Here is an 11,664-nt window from a genome sequence, read left to right as displayed (position 1 = left end):
AAATGTTTTTTATCAATTCAAGGTGAAAAAGAACTGAAAAATACTGTTCAGCTGCTTTATGGAAACAATATAAGACAACTTTTTCCAAAATTCAGAAACCTTTTTCAACCAGAATTCGACCAGGAATATTTTCATATTTACATATATGGAGCAGCTGCATCGTTCACAAGAAACGCGAAAGTTCTACGAGAAGCTTAACGCGTCCCGAAGAGACTTCGTGCCGCAACCCGAAATGTGTTGGGATAGGGAAGAAAGCATCAACCAGCTCCAGAACAACAAGGCCGCCGGTAAAGATGTTATTGGAGCCGAACTCATCAAAATGGGCCCGGACGGTGTGCAGAATAGCGTGAAGATTTCGGGCGAATATTCCAGTTCGTTTGAATCCCGACAGATACGCGTATTTCGACCGCAACTGTAAGGCCGTCTTCAGTGTCTTAAGTCGAGTCTAGTACGACACTGAAGACGGCATTACAGTTGAGGTCAAAATATGCGTTTCCGTCAAAAGATACAAACTCTAGTGGAAAGAAATGGTATAGTACTAAATTCGGGGTTTCATCTACTTTTAGGTATTCCACTAAACAGCTCGAAGATTTATTATCAATACCACTAGAGTGTTTTTTACCAAGTCCAACAGGGATTCATTCAGGGATATTTTTTTTTTTTCAGGGATTGAATGAGGAATCCCTTTGTATATTCCAACAAAAATTTCTCTAGTAAATCCACCAAGTATTCTACTAAGTATTGTATTTGTGGGCTTCGTAGCCGTGAGGTTAGTGTCGCCAAGGCACTTAGCCGTATCGTGCTAGGGAGTGTGGGTTCGATTCCAGCCTCAGCCCAAAAAAAACTTTTCGAGAGAAATGTTTTCCAACTGTGCCACTGGGCGTTGCATGCTACCCGCGTAAAGCTTGAGATCATATTGAAAACTCAGTGCGCATCGTACCTTCGTGCTGTGCGTACACGAATTCTCTCTGCTCTTGGCAGTTTTCTTAAAAACTACCTAAAGCAATAAAACAGTGCTTTTCAGTGCTACATAAACAGTACTTTTCAGTGCTAAAATTAAAAACGGTACTTTTCAGTGCTACTAAAACAGCACTTTTCAGTACTATTTTCTACTATTGATCCCTTTACGATCCTTGTTTGGACCCGTGCCTTCGATTTTTCGTTGGACCCGTTGGCGAAAGCTAGCGGTGGTAATGCTTCTTGGACACCGTCTTGGGAAAAAACCTCTCGAAGGTCACGTCTTCTTTCGTTTATTAATTAAACATGGTATCAACAACAAACAAAAGGAAGGGTGAATCTCTGAATTCACTACTTCCTTCCAAAAAAGTGGGTTTTAAAACTGTCACTACACGTGGCAAGAATGGAAGAAAGGACGTTTCCCCGGAATGCGATGTTTCTTCCAAGGGTGAAATGAATAATTGTATCGAAATGAGCAATCAGTTCGATGCTCTAGACAAATTTTCCGAACACCAAATCGAAGCAGCCTCTAGCCCAGGCTCTTTGATTCAAGTGAGGAAGCAAAGAGTGCCGCCTATCGTGGTCAGTTGTTCCTAATTTGGGGGATTTAGGCAGGAGATCTTGAACTCCATTAGGGGAATCAAGGTTTCCTTCCAAATCGCAAAGAAAGGAGACTGTCGCGTTTTGCCGGAAACTCTTAAAGATCGCGAACTTCTTCTCAGACATCTTGAAGAGAAGAAGCACACATTTTTACTTATGACGACAAAACTGAACGTTTGTTCAAAGTTGTCTTAAAAGGTCTCTCAAGTGACTATAAGTCACCTGAAGAGATCAAAAATGGAATAAATGATTTACTTGGATTTTCCCCAGTCCAAGTAATCATTATGAAAAAGAGAACCCAATCTGGCATTGGTCGGAAAGGGCTTTCTCAAGAATTTTATTTAGTTCACTTTAACAAAAAAGAACTAAATAATATTAAAGCTTTAGACAAAGCAAAACTTTTGTTTGATGTCCGTGTGACATGGGAACATTTCCAGAAACCTGGAGGAAATTACCAGAACCCCACTCAGTGCCGTCGGTGCCAAAAGTGGGGTCATGGTACAAAAATTTTTCGCATGGATTCTAAATGCATGATTTGCGGAGATTCTTCTCACGCCAAGGACGTCTGTCCAGTGAAGGAAGATACCGATAAATTCTTTTGCGTCATATGCAAGGGAAATCATAAGTCCAATTATTGGTCTTGCCTTTCGCGCAATAGAGTCATTGAGGCTCGTGCCAGGCAGATGAAAGATAATATCCGTTACGATAACGGTCGTTTCCGGAATTTCCCTGGTAGAGTATCGAACAATGCTCATTTTTCAGTTAACGATCGCTTGATCATCAATCATACCCGTCAGGAAGATCATAATCATGCTCATTCACAAACTAATTTTAATCCGTCGGGTAGCCGTTCGAATCTTTCAATTTCGAATGTATCTACCCACGGAAAATCCTTTGCCGATATCGTAGCAGGAAATTTGAACTCCTCCCCTGTTCGTTCCATGAGTACCCATTCCACTTGTTTCAAATCAAATGGAAAAAACCCTACCGCCACAGGCAACTCTTACTCAGCTTCTTCGTCTACCGAAAATTCTAATGGGAAATCATCAAATGAACCCACTTCAAATGATATGTCTGCCTCAGATTTTAATTTTCTAACTGAACAATTGAATCTAATGATTGATGCAATGTTCAAAGCCACCACTATGACTGAAGCAGTCCAAGTTGGTGTAAAATTTTCAAATCAAATGGTTATTGGATTACGTTTTTCTAATGGATCCAAATAATAATTTAAATAATTTAAATTGGAATGCTCGTCTCTGAATGGTAAAGAGGACGAGCTGTTTAATTTTCTTACGGTTAATAACGTGCATATAGCAGTTATTACCGAAACGTATTTAAAACCTGGACCTAAACTCAAAAGAGATCCTAACTTTTTTGTTTATCGTAATGATCGACTTGATGGGGCATGTGGGGGAGTTGCAATCATCATTCATAGGCGTATAAAACATCAACTGTTTTCGTCATTTGAAACTGAAGTTTTTGAAACTTTAGGTGTTTCTGTTGAAACACAGTTTGGTAAATATACTTTCATAGCTGCCTATTTGCCTTTTCATTGCTCTGGACAGCAAGTTAATTTGCTCCAAACTGACTTGCGAAAATTGACTCGCAATAAGTCAAATTTTTGTTTGTCATTGGTGACTTTAATGCCAAACATCGGTCATGGAATAATTCTCAAAGTAATTCCAACGGCAGAATTTTATTTGATGAGTGCTCTTCAGGATATTTCTCAATTCAATACCCAGATAGCTCTACATGTTTCTCCTCTTCTAGAAATCCATCTACGATTGACTTGGTCTTAACCGACTCTAGTCGTCTTTGTAGCCAATTAGTTACTCATGCTGATTTTGATTCTGATCATGTCCCTGTTACATTTCAAATATCCCAAGAAGCGATTTTAAATCCTATCAGCTCCACTTTCAATTATTTCCGAACCGACTGGAATATATATGAAACATTTATTGACTCTAATCTTGATGTTAACATTTCTTTAGAAACTAAAATTGATATTTACAATTCTCTAGAAACTTTAATAAATTCCATTGTTGAAGCCAGGAGCATTGCAATTCCAAAATGTTAAGTAAAATTTGAATCCGTGATTATAGACGATAATCTTAAACTCTTGATCCGTCTTAAAAACGTGAGGAGAAGGCAATTTCAACGCACTCGTGATCCTGCTATGAAAATTATATGGCAGGATTTGCAGAAAGAAATCAAGAAACGTTTTGCAGATTTAAGAAACAAAAATTTTGAAAATAAAATTTCTCAATTGGACCCTGGCTCTAAGCCCTTTTGGAAATTATCTAAAATCTTGAAAAAACCTCAGAAGCCAATACCGGCTTTGAAAGAGGAAAACAAATTATTACTAACTAATTGTGAAAAAGCTCAAAAACTTGCTATGCAGTTTGAAAGTGCGCACAATTTTAATTTAGCACTTACTAGTCCAATTGAAAATCAAGTTACTCAGGACTTCGAAAATATTCTCAATCAAGAGAACGCTCCTGGCGATGATGGAATTTTCTACATCCTCATCAAGAAACTTCCAGAAAGTAGCTTATCATTTTTAGTTGATATATTTAACAAATGTTTTCAATTAGCATATTTTCCTGACAAATGGAAAAATGCTAAGGTTGTTCCAATTTTAAAACCAGACAAAAATCCTGCAGAAGCTTCTAGCTATCGTCCAATCAGTTTGCTTTCCTCCGTCAGTAAACTTTTTGAAAAGGTTATTTTGAACAGAATGATGGCCCACATCAACGAAAATTCAATTTTTGCCAATGAACAGTTCGGATTCCGCCATGGACATTCGACCACTCATCAACTTTTACGTGTAACAAATTTGATCCGTTCCAACAAATCTGAAGGCTATTCTACTGGTCTTGCTCTTCTAGACATAGAAAAAGCATTCGACAGTGTTTGGCATGAAGGTTTGATTGTAAAATTAAAAACTTTAATTTTCCAACATACATTGTTAGAATAATTCAAAGTTATCTGTCAAATCATACACTTCAGGTTAATTATCAGAACTCCAGATCTGAAAGACTTCCTGTAAGAGCTGGTGTTCCTCAAGGCAGCATTTTGGGACCAATATTATACAATATTTTCACATCTGACTTACCTGAGCTACCTCAGGGATGTCAAAAATCTTTGTTTGCGGATGACACAGGCCTCTCCGCCAAAGGTCGAAGCCTGCGTGTCATCTGTAGTCGATTGCAAAAAAGTTTGGATATTTTTTCTTCATACTTGCAAAAATGGAAGATTTCTCCTAATGCTTCCAAAACTCAACTAATAATATTCCCACATAAACCAAAAGCTCTTTATTTGAAACCTTCAAGTAGACATATTGTTACAATGAGAGGGGTTCCAATAAATTGGTCAGATGAAGTTAAGTATCTAGGGCTCATGCTAGATAAGAATTTAACTTTCAAAAATCACATTGAGGGCATTCAAGCCAAATGTAATAAATATGTAAAATGTCTGTATCCCCTTATTAATAGAAAATCAACGCTTTGTCTTAAGAACAAGCTTTTGATATTCAAACAAATTTTCAGGCCAGCCATGTTGTACCTGTAAAATTTTGAAAATGATTCTGAGGCTTCCTCTCTGGTATAGTACCAATGAGTTACATAGAATATCCAATGTTGAAACATTGGAACAAATGTCAAATAAAATAATCAATAATTTCAGGCAAAAATCGTTACAATCTTCTATTGCCACGATTAATGCGTTATATGTTTAGGTTAAGTTAGGTTAAGTATATTGAAAACGTTTTTTTTTTCTCTTATAAGCAGGTGAAACCAACTCACCTGTAAAAAATCTGAACTGCTACGGCAAATGAAATGTAATATGTTGTTAACAAAATGTTAATAAAATCTTAGATTTGTTTTACCAAATTAGGATGATAGTGTTGTCTAATAACACAGAACACCTAGATATAAGAAATAATGAATGTAATGTTTGGAATGATACTAATAAAGAAATTAAAAAAAAAAAAAATTTGCTCACGCTTTCGCGCGTGTTTTCGTTGCCGGAGATTTTTTTTCTTTTTTCCTGTTCTGGAGCATCTTGCTAGGTAGTGCTTCGTGAAGCCCAAGCAGAACGGTTCGGTTTTGCGTCGTCCGATAGATTTTGCTCACGGTTTCGCGCGTGGTTTCGTCGCCGATTTATTTTTTTCTCCGGTTTTGGAGCGTCTTGCTCGGTAGGTATTTGGGAAGGCCCAAGCAAGACGGTTTGTTTTCGGGACGCCAAGAAGTTTTGCTGTCAGTGTCAGTTTTGTGATTAGTCGAGAATGGATTACCAACTGGTGAGTTCGTTTCATGCTTAGGATTACACATTTTTTCTCGAAAGCGTAACTTTTATGAAATATTAAAACAAACTTTGTGTGGTTCGTCACTATAAGTGTCGGCATTATGCTTTTTTCTTATACAATTTCAATATACATATATTTTTCTCTTTTTGACATTATTAAAAACTATCTTCTGAATTGTTCGACATTGTGAATGTTGACGTATTTTTTAAAACTTCTACCATATCGAGACAAAATACACAGCAATACTCATATGTAATTTTCAAACAAACTACAGTAATACCTCGATATAACGTAACCTCGATATAACGTAACCTCTTTATAACGTAACTCGATATAACGTAATTTTTACCTCGATATAACGTAACTTTTTTTTGGCTCCCATTTATTTGTCCAATTTTCATTAAAAACATGATTTATGAACTACAATAAATATTCTTCAAGATTTAAACTACAACAAATACGAAATCAAAGCAATGCAAATGTTTACTATAACTGAATATAGTCATAAATCGATATATAACCAACCTTTTGTCATTGCTGTACATTTGTATACATCATTCTAATTTATTTTTGAAACATTAACGCTGCCACTGGAACCAAGCCTGCTAATCACTTCATTTTTTTACGAAAACTTTAATTATTATTGATTTAGACTTATAAGCGGTTTCTTTACCACCGCTTAGGCCTTAAACCTGGTTTAATCGTATGGGTAAACCTGGTTTACGGCTTAAGCGAAGGTGAAGAAATCGGCCCTTAGTGTGCAAAAAGACAAGATCAAACTAAAATTTGTAAATTTAATTATTGCTTCAGGAATTCTTACAAATATTCTTCAAATGATTTCTCCAAGAATTCGTTATTTCTCCTGGAATTTTTCCATGGATTCTAGTTGAAGAATCATTCGGAGGATGCCTCCAGCGACTCCTCCAATAATTTCTTCACGGACTCATATTAAACTCTTCTAATATTCATTTGCTGAAAGTCACGTTAATAAAGAAAATTCATTCATTCTAATATTCATGTGCAAAACTTAAAACATATCCTTAAAATAATTCCACCTGGCATCTCTCAGGAATTCTACTAGTTAATATCAAGAAGGTATTCATGATTAAAAACCTTTGAGATTTTCTTCTGAAATGAAACCAGATTTTTTTTTTCAAATCGATTTTAGAGATTCGTCCAAGAGATTCTAGGAACATTTGTTCAGTATTGTCTTAACGAATACCCGTCTAAATTATTGTTTGAGAAATTGCATTAAAAAGTTCTCATTGAATTCCACCAAGAAACAGTTCAAATATTTCTTTATGAATTTCTACAGAATATGTCCAAGAAATGTTCCCAAAAAAATCCAGATTCTAGGATTAATCTTGATGTTATCGCCTTTAAATTTGTCTATGTTTCTTTATTACAAAAATATATTCAGGGATTTGTTCAAAAACTGAGAAAAATCCTCAGATCCCCCATAGAAGTCTCTTAGCATACTGCCGATAATCCACCACGTACTCGTTCAAAAACTTTTCCATAGAAAATCCCTCAAGGATAGTTTTAGTTTTTCAAGTAGTTTTCTTGTGATTTCTTCATTAATTCTGAATAAAAATTTTCCAAGAATTCTTGGGACATTCATTTTATAATTCTGTCAAGAAATTGCAAAAGGATTTGTTTCAAGAGTTTTACCATGAGCTTAAACAAACAAAATGAAAAAAAATCTTGGAGTTCCACAATTGCCTGCATGAATTGTTCATAGACTGTTCAACAATAAATTTATTAATGATCCTAATTATTATATTCTTTTAGAATTGCAGAGGTGAACCCGCCTAAGGCTGAAAGCCTCTATAATAGAGGAAATTAATTCTTTTAGAATTTCTCCAAGTGTTCAAAGATTCCTCCAAAGATTTTACCTGAATACATTTCTTTAAGAATTACTGCAATAGAGTTGTAAAAATAAAAAAAAAGAAAATATGAAGAAAAATACAAAAAAAAACATGGAAAAATATCGAAAAAAAAATGTGTAGGAAAGAATGAAAATAACTGCTAGGTCAATAATATAAATTTAAGACCCACTTTCTCATCAAAAAATACATGTTGAACAAAATTTAGAAAACAAAATATTTTGCTTAGATATAACGTAACCTCGATATAACGTAACGGAAGTGTCGGCATTATTCCTGTTTCATATAATTTAAAATATATACATGTAATTTTCAGTTTTCGTCATTAATTAAAACGTCTTTTGAATTGTTCGACATTATAGATGTTGACATATTTTTTAAAGCTTCTACCAAAAACTTCTCGAGACAAAAATACAAAACTAGCTTTAGATATATGTCCCCTTGTCCATGGATCGCATCACCGACCAGAGGTGACTCCCAGATCTTTTCCTCCCTCACTAATAAACACCCTTCCCGTGGTAATTGTGGAGATGCAAAGGTATTCTCGGTCTCTAGAAGCAACAATCATTACACCCTAACATTCCTTCCCCATCCCAACTGACTGTGAGGATTTGGTCGGCGCCGTTATTGATCAATAATATTAGATCTGCTAAAATTGCACTTCGAGAGTAAGCGGAAACTCCCATCCCTTATTCATTTGGATCGTAGTGCAATTCTAAACCAGTTCCGATCAATCACGGAGTAGCAACCATTGACATGTACAGTCAGTCTATGCTATGTTAATTGTACATTACTATTCAAGTAAAATGAAATCAATTTTGTTAAAAAATACAGACCAAATCCGCATATTTTTCCAAAACATGGGTGTCTCAAGGGTATTATTAATATTATTATTAATTAACGACAGTTTACCCTCGTCAGGGCATTTCTGTCGGGTCAAGGGTATGATAATAAGTTTATATCTAAGGTTTTTTTTTTCTTATAAATTTAAATTAATCAATGTAGAATTCATAAAACATTATACTTTTTCGAATCACAGGGAACGTATGTATTTTTTTTTTTTTTTTTTTTTTTGCAAAATTGTGTACAAAGGGTGGGTGGTTTCAACCCGTCGCTAAAAATAATCGTGATAAGACATCACTTTTTTAAGCTTCAAGATTTTTTTTTATAGATGCAACACCTGTGATATTTTTTGATCCTGCCTAAAGTTTCAAAAAAAACGACATGCTGAATCGCAAAAGTATTTATTGATTCTTGATTTTGACAGATGAAATAAATTGCTTAGGCGGGCGGTCAGCAACGTGTTTCGGCTGTGCCACTGGTCATTGCATGCTAGTCCGTTGTCTAGCGTAGTGCTTCCTTCAAAAGACATAAAACGTCCACTGGAAACATTAACGTGTCGGTGTCTGTCCAAAAAAAACTCCGCTAAAAATCCAAATTTAGGGTTTGCACTGATGATGACGAAATTAGGGTTTCAATGCTAGTATTGGACCCCTTAGTAGCTGAAATTCATTCTAGACGCATTTCTGCAATGATATCTCAGACGGATATACGTTTTGTGGAGTCTAACAACAAGTTCAATGTCTTTACTTCATAGTACGCCTATGAAACACACAACATCATTTGAATTTGCCAGCGAAATAAACATCTGGAAAACTGTTGTCTGGATGCCTATTATGGACCCTCCCGGGGTCCATAATAGGAATGTTCACAAATTTCACGTTTCCTGTTATGGACCCTCCATTTGATTCCCATGTAATCCGGCTCGCTGCCGACGTGCCCATTATGGACCCACCTGGAAATGCGTATTATGGACCCTCTTGTGTGGTTTCATTTACAAAACTGTTCAAATATCTGTAATTATGCGTTTCAAACCAAATATTTTGTCTGAAATTGCTGACTAACAATGCAATCGAAGTTCCCCCGGTGGATATTCATGGGAATAAGATTGCTTTGAGTGTTAATTTTATGTTTTTCTGTAGGGGGTCCATAATACGCAAAGGGTCCATAACCGGCATCGACTCCCTAGTTTCGTTCCGAAAAATATCCGAGTCATTTGGGATTGCGTATAGAGAAACACGAAACATTTTGATATTTAGTATAATTTCGTCATCATCAGTGCAATAAATTTCGCGTATCGTGCCGTTTCGTATCGACATGAAAATAATCCATATCGCATACTCTTAATCCACATGAAATATCCATAAACCAAAATATGTATAGGTAATCGGCAAAGAAAACATACAGCAAATAGTCTGAAAAGTCTGTGTCCCAATCGAGACCTCATGCCGCAAAGAAAAATAAGAAGGCTGAATAGGTTTTCCATTCTACTTATATCTTATCCTATCCAATCTCGACTGATATACTATTTAAAACTTGCTTCAAAACAAATGTTCTACCTTACCGTTGATCCGATAAATTGTACTTTCCCTGATTACTCTAGTAAAAAATCTGTATGGATTTTGAATGCCACTTCAGAAAACAAATCACTCTATATAAATATAAATATATAAATGATGAAAACCTGAAAAAGTTGATAATGTTCATGGAATACCATAATTTGCCAGTGCTGCCAAACATTGAATTCAAGTACTGGTTCAATAATCGAAGCTACGAAAATAAATCCTTAACGAATTCTTTTTACGACTCTCTAAGAGATATCTCTAGCCGTCACTTCCGGGATATCCCAGCCAGACAGGCTTTTCCCAACCCGAATCGACAATTTTCACCCCTTTGACTATGTACTTACATCAGCAGATAAGGAGACGCCAGCTGCAGCGCCGTCATGAACACTTGAATCACTCCCGCAAAGGCAAACGGCCCCCAGTACGCCTTGACAATGACCGGCAAAATCGACCCGTTGGAGCTTTTTCCGTCCTCGATGGGCTGTGTCCGTCCCCGTCGGCGTATGTGTTCGTTCCAATATCGGTCGAATTCCGGACTTATCTCCCTGGTTGAATCCTCCGGATTCAGATCGTACATATCGTCCATGGTGAGCTGCTTTCGAAATCCGGTCCACAGAAGCCGGTCGTAAGTCAGGAACAGCAGTCTAGACAGGAAGCTCGATGACGATTCGGGATTAGGGTTCTTCGATGGCGGGTAACTGCTGGTAGTAGGCTGTTCGTCTGGGAAGATTTCCAGCACGAGAGATATGCAGATCATGGCATACTGCGTGAGATAACTGTAGATGTGATATGTTTGGTATCCAGATGAGTGTTTCAGCGATTGACCCTCAGAACGAGCCTGAGGTATTCCGAACAGAACTCTCAAGAACCAGAACACGAAAATTGTTCCAGAGCTTTGAATGCCATACTTTCTATAACAGAACAGCAGTGACAACACGATTGCCTAGAAATACGATAGGTTTCATTCTTCATGTACTGTAATAAATGACCACTGTAACTCACATACGACACAAAATTGAACGCTTTCGTAACTGGTTCAACGTTTGGAATATCTTCTTCGCTCATAGCTACCATGCCCAAATCTATGCCACTGCCACAAAGCAACAGAAACACCACAAACATTTTCGACACATTCAGCAAATTCCAGGGGATATCCCGATATCGACTTTTTCTTATTTTGTGCACTTCGTATGCAGAAAAAATCACTATGAAACAACACGGCACCCATTGCAGCACTGCACGCTGGAAGCAGTAAGTCAACCGTGGATCTTCCGGGTCCCAAGCCAACGCACCGTCCTAAACAGATCGAAAACGGAATTATGTCATCGAAGCAACCCGACCAATAATGTGAACAAAAAAAAATAGTCACCCAAAGCGAACCGCCACAAAATTCCTCAAAAGCCATCTAGGGTCGTAGATAGTAGGCGCCGATAGTCAGCTAGACACGTGTCGCACGCGCTCTCTCCGGTACCAAGTCTGGACTGAAACTGACCAACACAATGCACGC

General features: G+C 36.9%; 1 protein-coding gene across 1 annotated transcript in view; it reads right to left on the bottom strand.

The window, feature by feature from the left end:
- LOC5565842 (multidrug resistance-associated protein 1) overlaps nucleotides 1-11,664 on the bottom strand; it is a 16,469-nt gene extending 4,805 nt beyond the window's left edge. Inside the window, exons 1-3 of the mRNA XM_001650168.2 lie at nucleotides 11,527-11,664; nucleotides 11,160-11,453; nucleotides 10,502-11,100 (exon numbers count right to left, since the gene is read on the bottom strand). Coding sequence (XP_001650218.2) covers nucleotides 10,502-11,100; nucleotides 11,160-11,453; nucleotides 11,527-11,562 — 929 coding nt within the window. The 5' untranslated portion in view covers nucleotides 11,563-11,664. The remainder of the gene's footprint in view (nucleotides 1-10,501; nucleotides 11,101-11,159; nucleotides 11,454-11,526) is intronic.

This window comes from Aedes aegypti, chromosome 2 (genome assembly GCF_002204515.2).
Source record: "Aedes aegypti strain LVP_AGWG chromosome 2, AaegL5.0 Primary Assembly, whole genome shotgun sequence".
Lineage (NCBI taxonomy): Eukaryota > Metazoa > Arthropoda > Insecta > Diptera > Culicidae > Aedes > Aedes aegypti.
Note: the sequence above shows the minus strand (reverse complement) of the source record. Positions and strands in the feature narration are given on the sequence as shown.